We start from the raw sequence: 15,186 nt of genomic DNA on the forward strand, positions 1-15,186 counted from the left end.
ACGCGGAATATATTTGACCTGGGCTTCTCGTTTTATCATAGTCTCCTTTTTTAAAGTTGAACGCTAACGTATTTGATTTCCTATGTATACTTTCTTCAAAGCTAATATCAAATCCGATCATATTATGATCACTGTTATCAAGTGGCCCCAGCACCATTACCTCCCGTACCAGGTCATATATAGGCAATGCAGTTCCCATTCCAGATGCAGAATATTTAATATGAAGTTTAGATATCTGAACTGAGTAGTTATTTAGGAATGACAATGTGATGGTCTTACATGACCTGGCCAAAAGATGTGGCAGGAAGCTGCCTTTAAAACGGTGACAGCTTGTGCGCATTCTTATTGCAGTGAATGGAGCAGTATGAAAAGTCTGGAAAAGGTTCCATTCGTTGACTTGGAATTATTATATATTATGATTTTTAAGACGTGTATGATGCCATGGTTTTATGGTTAAAACACTAGGCTTTAAAGGGCAAGCGTGGTCTATTCAGCACACTGAGTGAGTTGATTTTTAGGTATGCATCTCTGTATACTTGGTACAATGTTTGTTAAGACCATTTTTAAGTAGTGACATTTTATAAACAGCAAAATAGTATCAGCATGGCTAATGGTACACAAGGAAGGGAATGAACTGAATAAGTAAAATGGTCTACTTTCTGTATGTTGAATGAGTGTTTTTGTTTGTTTGTTTGTTTGTTTGTTTTTTAACTTAAGAACATAAGTGTTGCTATATGGGACGGACCAGTTTCCAAAAGTGGGCAATCAAGGTCACAACTACCTGGCAAGATCCAAGAACAGTAAAACACATTTTATGTTGCTTATCCTAGAAATAAGCAGTGGCAGCAGTGGCTCTAGAAATACCTGCATTTGTTTCTCATATAAGATGTTCTGTTGCTACTTGATATTTAGTATCTTGATGGGGAATTTGAAGATAGTGATGGCTCCTGTTTTGTTGTTTTAAACTAAGGGGATGTTGTCTTCAAATATTACACATGGAGTACTGTTACAAATTTTTAACGGTAAGAATTGTTTTATGTACAAATGCATGGAATGGGATAGTTCTGAAAGAATACAGAGGTAAACAGTAATTAGAACACTGGTAACCATTAATATCAATTTGTAATGATACTTTATATATATTTTAAAACTATAATTTGGGGAATAGTTACTTTTTCAAAAGAGGTGTGTTGGCATAGTTTTGAACCATGAATTGTAAGTATGCTTCTAAAAAGTGTTTATAAATCAAGAACAATTTATGGGAAAAATTCTACTATGAAATAAATGTCTGAACACCAATAAAAATATGGCATGCCCATATTGTTTAACATATAGTTATTGGCATTTATACCTATTAATACAGAGAGACGTGTATGTAATTCATATTAAATTCTAGAACCTTTGACCTGTAAAAGGGATTGTATTTATATTTTAGTTTTGTCTAGTTTTATATTTGTAGTAGATCTGAAAAGCATGTTTATGATTTGCATATCTGTATGCGTTTTTACTTGTGTTATGTATCAACAGTATTACTAGTAAAATGTTTATACCTTAATTCTTACATATGTCTTTATGTACATTATTTTTAGCTCTTATGAGCTCTACCCCTGATGTAACACTCCTTTGGTGCTCAAAGGCCAGAATGATGCTGGGCTGCAAAGAAAGGCATAAGCAGCAGAAAAAAAGGATGCAATAATGCACCTGTGCAACTCACCGGTGAACTGCATTTTAAGTACCATATTCAGTTTTCAATGCTGTATCCTGGCAATGACATAAAAACACTCAAAGTGGTTCAGAGGAAAGCAACCTAAATGATATGGGGTCTCCACCAGAAGATGTATGAAGACTTGAATATGTATACCTTGGCAGAGAGAAGCACTAGAAAAAATATGATTCAGATATTTTATATCTTTCTAGAATTTAGGGGGTCTTTTACTATGTTGTTGAAGCGTTTTTAGCTTGTGGTAGAAATCAGATAGCAGTAAACTCCGAGATGCCCATTGTATTCATATGGGTGTCTCGGCGTTTACCACCAGCTGATTTCTACTGTGAGCTAAAAAAAAACGTACCGTGGCTAAGTAAAAGGCCCCCTTAATGAACAAACAAACCTGTTATGTAAAAGTTTCTATTTAATTGCTGATAGTAACATTCCAATCAATATACCCCTTTATATCTTGCCAGAAGAAAATTTCCTGTCATGTGTTACCCATAATGCCACTAAAATATAAACAGTAGCAGAGCAGGGAAGAGACTCTTTCTGCTCACCTACAGTAATACTGTCATTCTCTTCCTCAGCTGGGAGGACTTCAGTATGCCTCAAACGACAGCGGCTCACATCTTGGATTCCAAAGCTCAACACAGGGTGAGTAAGGAGGAACTCTGAAATGGATGTAAACAGAGCTCTGCCTTCATCCTGGCTCTGCAGGAGCTCCATGACATAAAGGACCTGGGAGGAAAATACTGAGAGAATTAAGGGGGCAACGCCTTGTATACAATGAGAACCGTAATATCTTTCCCTAGAACCAAAGGTGTGCCCAACAAATTGGTGATCAGATCCTTTGAGGAACAATTCTGAATTTCAAGCTGCACATTCTATGCATGAACACCACTTCCCCAGGATTCTCTCTTATTGTACAATGGGTAAAGTTTGCAAAATCCAATTAAAAATGTCCACCACCCTGTAATTAAAACTGTAAATCACTTTCACTTTTTGTACAATTTTCATACATGATTCCTCTAATACCTATGAAGAGTTGTATTAAAAGCGAATGCTACATACCTGTAGAAAGTATTCTCCGAGGACAGCAGGCTGATTGTTCTCACTGATGGGTGACGTCCACGGCAGCCCCTCCAATCGGAAACTTCTCTAGCAAAGTCCTTTGCTAGTCCTCGCACGCACGCGCGGCCGTCTTCCCGCCCGAAACCGGCTCGAGCCGGCCAGTCCAGTATGTAGCAAGACAATACACTTCAAGGGAAGACACAACTCCAACGGGGAGGCGGGCGGGTTTGTGAGAACAATCAGCCTGCTGTCCTCGGAGAATACCTTCTACAGGTATGTAGCATTCGCTTTCTCCGAGGACAAGCAGGCTGCTTGTTCTCACTGATGGGGTATCCCTAGCCCCCAGGCTCACTCAAAACAACAACCATGGTCAATTGGGCCTCGCAACGGCGAGGACATAACTGAGATTGACCTAAAAAATTTACCAACTAACTGAGAGTGCAGCCTGGAACAGAACAAACAGGGCCCTCGGGGGGGTGGAGTTGGATCCTAAAGCCCAAACAGGTTCTGAAGAACTGACTGCCCGAACCGACTGTCGCGTCGGGTATCCTGCTGCAGGCAGTAATGAGATGTGAATGTGTGGACAGATGACCACGTCGCAGCTTTGCAAATTTCTTCAATGGAGGCTGACTTCAAGTGGGCTACCGACGCAGCCATGGCTCTAACATTATGAGCCGTGACATGACCCTCAAGAGCCAGCCCCGCCTGGGCGTAAGTGAAGGAAATGCAATCTGCTAGCCAATTGGATATGGTGCGTTTCCCTACAGCCACTCCCCTCCTATTGGGATCAAAAGAAACAAACAATTGGGCGGACTGTCTGTTGGGCTGTGTCCGCTCCAGGTAGAAGGCCAATGCTCTCTTGCAGTCCAATGTGTGCAGCTGACGTTCAGCAGGGCAGGAATGAGGACGGGGAAAGAATGTTGGCAAGACAATTGACTGGTTCAGATGGAACTCCGACACGACCTTTGGCAAGAACTTAGGGTGAGTGCGGAGGACTACTCTGTTATGATGAAATTTGGTGTAAGGGGCCTGGGCTACCAGGGCCTGAAGCTCACTGACTCTACGAGCTGAAGTAACTGCCACCAAGAAAATGACCTTCCAGGTCAAGTACTTCAGATGGCAGGAATTCAGTGGCTCAAAAGGAGGTTTCATCAGCTGGGTGAGAACGACATTGAGATCCCATGACACTGTAGGAGGCTTGACAGGGGGCTTTGACAAAAGCAAACCTCTCATGAAGCGAACAACTAAAGGCTGTCCCGAGATCGGCTTACCTTCCACATGGTAATGGTATGCACTGATTGCGCTAAGGTGAACTCTTACAGAGTTGGTCTTGAGACCAGACTCAGACAAGTGCAGAAGGTATTCAAGCAGGGTCTGTGTAGGACAAGAGCGAGGAGCTAGGGCCTTGCTGTCACACCAGACGGCAAACCTCCTCCACAGAAAGAAGTAACTCCTCTTAGTGGAATCTTTCCTGGAAGCAAGCAAGACGCGGGAGACACCCTCTGACAGACCCAAAGAGGCAAAGTCTACGCTCTCAACATCCAGGCCGTGAGAGCCAGGGACCGGAGGCTGGGATGCAGAAGAGCCCCTTCGTCCTGCGTGATGAGGGTCGGAAAACACTCCAATCTCCACGGTTCTTCGGAGGATAACTCCAGAAGAAGAGGGAACCAGATCTGACGCGGCCAAAAAGGAGCAATCAGAATCATGGTGCCTCGGTCTTGCTTGAGTTTCAACAAAGTCTTCCCCACCAGAGGAATGGGAGGATAAGCATACAGCAGGCCCTCCCCCCAATCCAGGAGGAAGGCATCCGATGCCAGTCTGCCGGGGGCCTGAAGCCTGGAACAGAACTGAGGGACTTTGTGGTTCACTCGAGATGCGAAGAGATCCACCAAGGGGGTGCCCCACGCTTGGAAGATCTGGCGCACCACTCTGGAGTTGAGCGACCACTCGTGAGGTTGCATAATCCGGCTCAGTCTGTCGGCCAGACTGTTGTTTACGCCTGCCAGATATGTGGCTTGGAGCACCATGCCGAGACGGCGAGCCCAGAGCCACATGCTGACGGCTTCCTGACACAGGGGGCGAGATCCGGTGCCCCCCTGCTTGTTGACATAGTACATGGCAACCTGGTTGTCTGTCTGAATTTGGATAATTTGATGGGACAGCCGATCTCTGAAAGCCTTCAGAGCGTTCCAGATCGCTCGCAACTCCAGGAGATTGATCTGTAGACCGCGTTCCTGGAGGGACCAGCTTCCTTGGGTGTGAAGCCCATCGACATGAGCTCCCCATCCCAGGAGAGACGCATCCGTTGTCAGCACTTTTTGTGGCTGAGGAATTTGGAAAGGACGTCCCAGAGTCAAATTGGACCAGATTGTCCACCAATACAGGGATTCGAGAAAACTCGTGGACAGGTGGATCACGTCTTCTAGACCCCCAGCAGCCTGATACCACTGGGAGGCTAGGGTCCATTGAGCAGATCTCATGTGAAGACGGGCCATGGGAGTCACATGAACTGTGGAGGCCATGTGGCCCAGCAATCTCAACATCTGCCGAGCTGTGATCTGCTGGGACGCTCGCACCCGCGAGACGAGGGACAACAAGTTGTTGGCCCTCGTCTCTGGGAGATAGGCGCGAGCCCTCCGAGAATCCAGCAGAGCTCCTATGAATTCGAGTTTCTGCACTGGGAGAAGATGGGACTTTGGATAATTTATCACAAACCCCAGTAGCTCCAGGAGGCGAATAGTCATCTGCATGGACTGCAGGGCTCCTGCCTCGGATGTGTTCTTCACCAGCCAATCGTCGAGATATGGGAACACGTGCACCCCCAGCCTGCGAAGTGCCGCTGCTACCACAGCTAGGCACTTTGTGAACACCCTGGGCGCAGAGGCGAGCCCAAAGGGTAGCACACAGTACTGGAAGTGGCGTGTGCCCAACTGAAATCGCAGATACTGTCTGTGAGCTGGCAGTATCGGGATGTGTGTGTAGGCATCCTTCAAGTCCAGAGAGCATAGCCAATCGTTTTGCTGAATCATGGGGAGAAGGGTGCCCAGGGAAAGCATCCTGAACTTTTCTTTTACGAGATATTTGTTCAGGGCCCTTAGGTCTAGGATGGGACGCATCCCCCCTGTTTTCTTTTCCACAAGGAAGTACCTGGAATAGAATCCCAGCCCTTCTTGCCCGGATGGCACGGGCTCGACCGCATTGGCGCTGAGAAGGGCGGAGAGTTCCTCTGCAAGTACCTGCTTGTGCTGGAAGCTGTAGGATTGAGCTCCCGGTGGACAATTTGGAGGTTTTGAGGCCAAATTGAGGGTGTATCCTTGCCGGACTATTTGCAGAACCCACTGATCGGAGGTTATGAGAGGCCACCTTTGGTGAAAAGCTTTCAACCTCCCCCCGACCGGCAGGTCGCCCGGCACTGACACTTGGATGTCGGCTATGCTCTGCTGGAGCCAGTCAAAAGCTCGCCCCTTGCTTTTGCTGGGGAGCCGCGGGGCCCTGCTGAGGCGCACGCTGCTGACGAGAGCGAGCGCGCTGGGGCTTAGCCTGGGCCGCAGGCTGTCGAGAAGGAGGATTGTACCTACGCTTACCAGAAGCATAGGGAACAGTCTTCCTTCCCCCAAAAAATCTTCTACCTGTAGAGGTAGATGCTGAAGGCTGCCGGCGGGAGAACTTGTCGAATGCGGTGTCCCGCTGGTGGAGAGACTCTACCACCTGCTCGACTTTCTCTCCAAAAATGTTGTCCGCACGGCAAGGCGAGTCCGCAATCCGCTGCTGGAGTCTATTCTCCAGGTCGGCGGCACGCAGCCATGAGAGCCTGCGCATCACCACACCTTGAGCAGCGGCCCTGGACGCAACATCAAAGGTGTCATACACCCCTCTGGCCAGGAATTTTCTGCACGCCTTCAGCTGCCTGACCACCTCCTGAAAAGGCTTGGCTTGCTCAGGGGGAAGAGCATCAACCAAGCCCGCCAACTGCCGCACATTGTTCCGCATGTGTATGCTCGTGTAGAGCTGGTAAGACTGGATTTTGGCCACGAGCATAGAGGAATGGTAGGCCTTCCTCCCAAAGGAGTCTAAGGTTCTAGAGTCCTTGCCCGGGGGCGCCGAAGCATGCTCCCTAGAACTCTTAGCCTTCTTTAGGGCCAGATCCACAACTCCAGAATCATGAGGCAACTGGGTGCACATCAGATCTGGGTCCCCATGGATCCGGTACTGGGACTCGATCTTCTTGGGGATGTGGGGATTAGTTAGAGGTTTTGTCCAGTTCGCAAGCAATGTCTTTTTTAGGACATGGTGCAAGGGAACAGTGGACGCTTCAGGAGGAGAAAGCTGTCTTTCAGGAGAGGGAGTGGGATCAGAAGGAAGACCCTCAGACTCCTCGTCAGAGAAATATCTGGGATCTTCTTCTTCCTCCCACGAGGCCTCACCCTCGGTGTCAGACACAAGTTCACGAACCTGTGTCTGCAACCTCGCCCGGCTCGACTCAGCGGAGCCACGTCCACGATGGGGGCGTCGAGAGGTAGACTCCCTGGCCCGCATCGGCGAAGCTCCCTCCGCCGACGTAGTCGGGGAGCCCTCCTGGGAGGTGGCCGCAGTCGGTACCACACGCGGTACCGATGTCGGGGACCTCACCCCGGGCGATGGGCCACCCGGCGCCACGCTCGACGGTACCGGAGGCGCAAGCACCGCCGGTACCGGAGGGGTAGGGCGCAACAGCTCTCCCAGAATCTCTGGGATAACGGCCCAGAGGCTCTCGTTCAGAGCGGCTGCAGAGAAAGGCAAAGAGGTCGATGCAGGCGTCGACGTCAGAACCTGTTCCGGGCGAGGAGGCTGTTCCGGGCTGTCCAGAGTGGAGCGCAACGACACCTCTTGAACAGAGGGTGAGCGGTCCTCTCGGTGCCGATGCCTGCTGGGTGCCGACTCCCTCGGCGACCCAGAGCTCTCGGTGCCGACGCGGGGAGGCGACCTGTGTCGATGCTTCCTCTATTTCTTCCGAAGCATGTCACCGGAGCTCCCTGGCACTGACGAGGAGGACGTAGAATCCAGCCGTCGCTTCCTCGGGGCCGAGGCCGAAGGAGGTCGGTCTCGGGGGGGCTGTACCGCAGGAGCCCTCAGGGTAGGAGGAGACCCACCCGAAGGCTCACCGCCACCAGCAGGGGAATGGACAGCCCTCACCTGCACTCCTGACGATGCACCACCGTCCGACGACATCAGCAGACGAGGTCCCGGTACCACCGACGTCGATGCAGCTATCCGATGTCTCGGCGCCGATGCAGAGGCCCGATGCCTCGATGCACTCGATGCAGGGGCGGCCGAGGAAGATGGTCTGGACGCTGACGACGTCGATGCACTCGAAGATCCCGGTGCCGATGCCGACGAAGAGCCCGAGAACAACACGTTCCACTGGGCTAGTCTCGCTACCTGAGTCCGCCTTTGAAGCAGGGAACACAGACTGCAGTTCTGAGGGCGGTGCTCGGCCCCCAGACACTGAAGACACGACGAGTGTCGATCAGTGAGCGAGATAACCCGGGCGCACTGGGTGCACTTCTTGAAGCCGCTGGAAGGCTTCGATGTCATGGGCGGAAAAATCGCGCCGGCGAAATCAAAGTCCGAAATGACGGAAAAAGAGCACCAAAAAATTTGTAAGGGAGAAAATCTCGACCGAGGCCGAAAAGAGGCCTACCCCGACGACGAAAGAAAACTTATCGGGGCAAAAAGCTGGAAGTACGGGGAGGATTAACACGAAACCCGGGGGGGGGGGTTCCGGAGCACTTCCCGACACTTGAAAGACTTTTCCGAAGAAAAAACACGTCAAAATAAATTTGGACGCGCGAGGTCGCCTTTCCGGGGCTCGACACGGCGAAAACACGACCGTACCGAGTGCGGACAAAAGAAGACTGGCCGGCTCGAGCCGGTTTCGGGCGGGAAGACGGCCGCGCATGTGCGGTGCGCGCGGGCGCGCGAGGACTAGCAAAGAACTTTGCTAGAGAAGTTTCCGATTGGAGGGGCTGCCGTGGACGTCACCCATCAGTGAGAACAAGCAGCCTGCTTGTCCTCGGAGAAAGGAAGATACATCAAAGTGCAGTAAAGGTTCACCATGGAAATACTTTTAAAACAAATGAGGAAATATTTTTTCACTCAAAGAACAGTTAAGCTCTGGAACTCACTGCCAGAGGATGTGGTAACGATGGTTAGCGTATCTAGGTTAAAAAAAGGTCTGGACAAGGTCCTGGAGAAAAAGTCTTTAGTCTGTTATTGAGATAGACAAGGGAGAAGTCACTGCTTGCCCTGGGATTGGTAGCATGGAATGTTGCTACTAATTGGGCTTCTGCCGGGTACTTGTGACCTGGATTAGTCACAGTTGGAACTAAACTAGATGAACCATTGGCTATTCTTATGTTACCTTTTACCGCACACCTTGATTTCCCATGGGATTCAGCAACCTGAGGTTCCTGAATCCCAGGGCAAGAGAATAACGCTGCTTGCAAACTACATTGCAAGCAGAACTATTCCTGTGGTCTGATGTTCCCAGGCCTGCAGACCAGGTGACCCCCCCCCCCCCCCCACCACCACCACCAGCTGCACTGACCAACCCCCCTCCACCCACCTCTCAAAAGGGCTACCTTTAAAATCAGAGGTGTTGGGAAGGGGGTGTCATCTTCAGGCAGAAGCAAGGCCTACTCGCTTCTATCCAGACCATAATGTTTAGGAAAATGGTGCCCCTATTTATTTATTTAGATTTTGCTTACACCTTTTTCAGTAGTAGTTCAAGGTGAGTTACATTCAGGTACTCTGGATATTTCTCTGTCCCAGGAGGGCTCACAATCTAAGTTTGTACCTGAGGCAATGGAGTGTTAAGTAACTTGCCCAAGATCACAAGGAGCAGCAATGGGATTTGAACTGGCCACCTCTGGATTGCAAGAGCGGTGCTCTAACCACTAGGCCACTCCTCCACTCCACTCCTAGCGGTAGTCTCATACAACTACTGCTAAAGGGGGGGGGGGGGCATTTTCTTAAACACACTGGACTGGGCATGAGCGAATAGGCCCCGCTCCTATCTGAAGACACCCCCCCTCCCCGAACACCTCTGATTTTATGTTTAAATCATGTTTATTCGAACAAAACACACAATAACAGAACTGCTCTTGTTACAAAAAGGAATTTTTTACATTTCTTCCCCCTCCCCCTTCTATCCCCCCCTACTCCTCCCCTCATTCCCCCTCCCTTTTTACTAACATCACATTATTCATATATTCAATAAATGACTTCGTGCTGATGGAGTTAACGTATTCCAAAGAGGTGCCCACAGTTGCTGAAATTTTTCCCCCGCCTGTGATTCAAAGTCAACAATCCCCACCCTCTCTATCCGCATCATTAACAACATTTTCAACCGCCACTGTTGGAGGGTGGGAGCGTTAGAAGACAACCACTCCGTTAGGATAATCTGCTTGCCAACTATCACGGTTCTGGCTACGAATGCCGTAAAGCCCCTCGCCAAGGGCTGCCGCAGCTGGGGTTGGCCAAATAGTAGAGCCGGACCATAACTCCAACGCTGGTGCCAGATTGTGTTGACATAGTTTATAATGGCCTTCCAGAGTCCTTCTATGCTTTTTCATGTCCAAAACATGTGTCCTAAGGTGGCACCCTCTGTTCCACACTTCGGGCACTCCCCCCAGGACGACAGACCCATATAAAACGCTCTTCTAGGGGGAATGTGCAGTCAAAAAACAAATTTATACTGTAATTCCCAATGTGCAGACTGGTATGTCACCCGTCTGAATGATAGTACGTGAGACCGCACCAACGCTGGCGCAACATCTGTCCCTAAGTCTGTTGTCCACTGCTGAGATAGGGTTTTATAATCCGGTTCTGGCAAAGTATCTTTTATGTGCCTGTGGTGGTGGGAGAGTGGCACTTTTTGCTGGGTCTCTAGGGAGAAAGCCAACGCAAGTTCCTCCTGGACATCCTCCGCTAGGTGCTCCCAGGGCAGAGATGTTACATAATGTTTTAACTGCTCATAGTGAAATCGTTCTCCATCAAGAAGGCCATATTCTTTTTTCAGGGCCTCGAACGATTTCATACGCCCCTCCAGGGTCAGCACTTGTAGCAGGTACTCCAATCCCCGTTTTTTCCATTTCCTAAATGTCCCATACATACTGCCTGGTGCAAAGGCCGAGTTGTCACAAATGGGTAAGTATGGCGAAACCTTTGTTGAGAAATGATGCATCCTACTAACCCATTTCCAGGTCGCCACTGCTGTTCTCATAATCAGGGCTTGCTGCAGGACCTGCGGAATGGGCACTCCAGTCGAGTGCAAATAGCTGCTGAAATGGGTCCCCAAGGTAAAACTCAGTTCCACAGAGGTATCTGAAAAGTCACTTATTCCTCGGAACCAATCGTTTACATGTCTCATTCCACAGGCCACATTAAAGTACCGCACACTCAGCAGTCCTAATCCTCCATATTCCACTGGTATACATAGTACCTTCACAGGCAGTCGAGCTCTTTTACCCCGCCAGAGGTAGTGTTGAATCATTCTGTCCAACTTTTTCTCGTCTTTCTTGTTCAGGTACAACGGCATAGTTTGCAGGACGTATAACCACTTCGGGGCAATGATCATGTTGTATAAGGCTATTCGGCCCAACAAAGAGAGAGGCAATGCCGACCATGCTTATAGGCTGTTTCTTGTGTCCGTTAGCAGTCTCTGTATATTAAGATCATATAATTCCCTCATTTCTGCTGAAACCAGGACTCCTAAATATTTAAATTTACCTTGAGCTATCTGGAAAGGTATCTGCCCTCCCCTAGTTCCCCCCTCCTCTGCATGTCCTATCTGTAGTACCACCGATTTTGATAAGTTTAACTTAAATCCTGATATATGTCCATACTGCCTAATGTGTTCTAACAGGACCTCTGTAGATCTTTGTGGGTTGGTCAACGTTAGCAGCAAATCGTCCGCATATGCCAGCACTTTTATTGACTGCTCCCCTACTTGGACCCCTTCAACTGTTTTATCTGCTTTCAATGTGCGCAACAGGGGCTCCAACGCCAGGATGAAAAGCAGGTAGGCAGTCAGCCAGTCTCTCGGCCATCACCTTGGCCAGGATTTTAGTATCTACGTTAAGAAGTGATATTGGCCTATATGCATCTGCTCTATCTGGTGACCTACCCGGCTTAGGGATTAATGTAATTAATGCCTGGTTTGCATATGGTGGGAACTGGCCCGCATCTATTACACCCTCATAATATTCCAACAAGGAAACCAACGCTTCCGGGGACAGCATTTTATAGTATTCCCCCGTGTAACCATCTAGGCCCGGGGCCGAACGGAGCTTTAGCCCCTTAATCGCTCCTTTCAATTCCTCCAGGGTCAAAGGAGCGTTTAAACCCTCTTGCTCCTCTTCGGTCAACCAATCCAGACCAGCTTTCCTCAAGTATTTCTCTGTTATTTGTACTTCACTTGCTGGCCCAGCTGCATATAGCTTGGCGTAGTACTCGTCAAATATCTGCGCAATCTCTTCTCTAGAATTAACCAATGACCCCGCCTGATTTTTTACCGCTACAATGGCCCTGGACCCCCCCAGTTCTTGATCACTCTCACCAACAAGGGACCTGCTTTATTCCCAAATCTACTTAATTTATATTTGTAATATATAGCAGACCGTGTCTCCCGTTCATGCAGAAGGGTGTTCAGCACCACCTGAACCGCCCTCAATCCTTCTAAGGACTCAGGAGTGAGCTTGCGCATGTGTGTACGTCTGACCCTCTGAAATTGCCTCTCTAAATGTAAGATACTAGCTTGTTGTCGTTTACGCCGGGCGCTACAGTAAGCAATAATATCTCCCCGTATCACTGCCTTGGAAGCGTTCCAAAACAGCACCGGTTGCGTTTCTGCGTGCACCCCATTGTGAGTAATATATGTGTCCCACTTCTCGTGCAGATATGCCTGAAATTGCGCATCTCCCTGTAAATATGCCGGGAACTACCATCCCTTACCCCCTTCCCTATCCGCCGGGATAGCAATATCCAGCCACACTAGTGCGTGGTCCGAGACTTCCTCGGGACCCACCTCTGCAGACTGCACCCAGGGGAACATGGTGGACTCTAACAATATGTAATCTAAACGAGCCAAAGTGCCATGCGCCTGTGATCTATGGGTGTACTCCTTATCCCCAGGGTGCAGGATTCTCCAGGCATCCACCAACCCCAACATTCTCCGGAAGGCACTGAAATTTTTACGCCTTTGTCCTTGGTAATGTGGGGAGGTGGGGCTCGATGTATCCAGCTCAGGATCTGAGGCCATATTGAAATCCCCAACGACTATCAATTTTGCTGTTTTATACTGCAAGCAGGCGTTTCCCAAGGCCACATAAAAACCCGGCACATGCCCATTAGGGCAGTAAACATTTACCAATATAAACTCCACTCCTTGTATCCAAATCTTCAAAATAAGATACCTCCCCTGTCCTCCCTGTGTTAACACATCAACTTTACACGAGAGCCCTTTCCTAATCAAGACCGCCAGGCTCCACCTCCGCCCCTGTGCAGCTACTGCATGACACTCTCTCACCCAGGTCTTTTTCAATTTAGCATGCTCCTGGTCATTCAACCGCGTTTCCTGCAGGCAGGCTATATCTGCTTTGTGCCTTCGTAACGCTTGTAAAATCTTGTAATGTTTCATGGGGGTGCTAATCCCCCCCACGTTCCACGATATTATCCGTGCTGGCATGATGTTTCTATGACTGCCTCCGCGACCAACCCCTGAGCTCCTTTCCTACCTATTTGGCTTCTCCCCCATAATCAGCTGATCTTCCTTTTGTGTACCTATGCCAACTAACTTCGTATAATTCCACCTTCTTTGCACGCTTAGTCTGGTGATATTTAGTAACCTCCCGTTCCATCTACCATTTCCCCCACCCGGACCCACCCTCCCATACTTCCCTTTATCTACTACCCTTTCCATGCTCTAGGCCCAACCTAGTTATGGAACTGAATCACGCTATCAGGCTAGAGACCCCCACCCGCAGTACTCAAATGTGTATAAATTGCTTTTCTCTCTACTCACGTATAGTCCAAACTCTGTGCCCCCTCTGTGTTAAGGCCTGTTATCTTGCTCTTGTCCTGGTCTGGTGATATCTTTGTCCCGGAGGAACTTCTGTGCGGCCTCCACGGTATGAAACGTATGCCATTGGTCTTGCATCTGCACCTTCAATTGTGCTGGATATTGTAGAGCAAAGCGGATTTTTTTGTTGATTAACGCTGTGAACAATGGGTGGAACTGCTTACGCCTTGCTTGCACCTCAGTTGAGAAATCTTGGAATATTAAGATGTTCCTCCCGTTATATTTGAAGGTCTCCCTCTTCATGTGAAAGCCTTGCAGGATTTCTTGTTTATGCCTGTAGTTTAACAGCTTGGCTACCACAACTCCCGGCCTGCCCTGCACCACCATTTTTCTCCCCACTCGGTGGGCCCGCTCCACCACCACTGGCCCCATAGAATCTGTTAGGGCCAGTTCTTTCGATAGCCACGTCTCCAGCCATACCTCCAGGTTACGATCCGGGAGCGATTCAGGGAGTCCCACCAGAAGTATATTGTTTCTGCGGGAACGATTCTCCAGATCTTCCAACCTGGAGGCATGTGTTTTTAATCTGCTGTTGCAGGCTAGTTATATCCGGCCATAAGCACGCACATCATCCTCCATCGCCGCTATTTGCACCTCCGCATCACTCACGCAGGTTTGTAGACCTGCCAGCGTGGTTTGGATCCCTTTCAGCTTTCTATCAAGCACTGCCCATTTCGGCTCCCATGCTGTCATTGCGGAGGTGAGTTGTTCCAGTTGGGCCTCCGAGAACACCACCGGAGCCTCGTGTGCGCCATCCGCCATTTTGTTTTCGCCGACCACGACTTTAATTTTTTCTTTTTTGGTGGGCTTCGGCGCTTTTATCGCGGGCATGCTGCGAAGATACCTATCCATGCGGGGTTCACACACTTCGCTGCGAAAGAATATTTCGGCAGCAATCTCTAATTTATGTTAATTGCGGGTGAGGGTTCCGGAGCTCAAGCAACCGACTGCTGCTTAGCTCATAGCACCACGTCACACCTCTGATTTTAAAGGTAGACCCTATAGGGGTTGCGGGAACCTAAGAGCATTGGGACACAAATTTGAAGCCCCATGCTCTCAGGCAGTGAAATAACCCCAGTAAAAAGCTGGGTATAACTGCAAGTCGGGGTATTTGCATAGTAATGATATACAAAACATACATTTCAATGTTTTGCATCTCATTACTATCTAACCTGCAGTGACTTAATTATCGTCACAGTATTTTATCTCAAGTGGCATTAGAGCCATTTGTAGTAAAGATCCAAATGACACAACTTAAGGCCCTAACGTTGCTTGATGAATTCTCCCC

General features: G+C 49.1%; 1 protein-coding gene across 1 annotated transcript in view; it reads right to left on the reverse strand.

Moving 5' to 3' along the window:
* Positions 1–15,186, reverse strand: part of EDC4 (enhancer of mRNA decapping 4) — a 1,195,039-nt gene that overhangs the window by 758,968 nt on the left and 420,885 nt on the right. The window contains 1 exon segment of the mRNA XM_030203662.1: positions 2,266–2,446. Coding sequence (XP_030059522.1) covers positions 2,266–2,446 — 181 coding nt within the window.

Source organism: Microcaecilia unicolor, chromosome 5 (assembly GCF_901765095.1).
Source record: "Microcaecilia unicolor chromosome 5, aMicUni1.1, whole genome shotgun sequence".
NCBI classification, from domain to species: domain Eukaryota; kingdom Metazoa; phylum Chordata; class Amphibia; order Gymnophiona; family Siphonopidae; genus Microcaecilia; species Microcaecilia unicolor.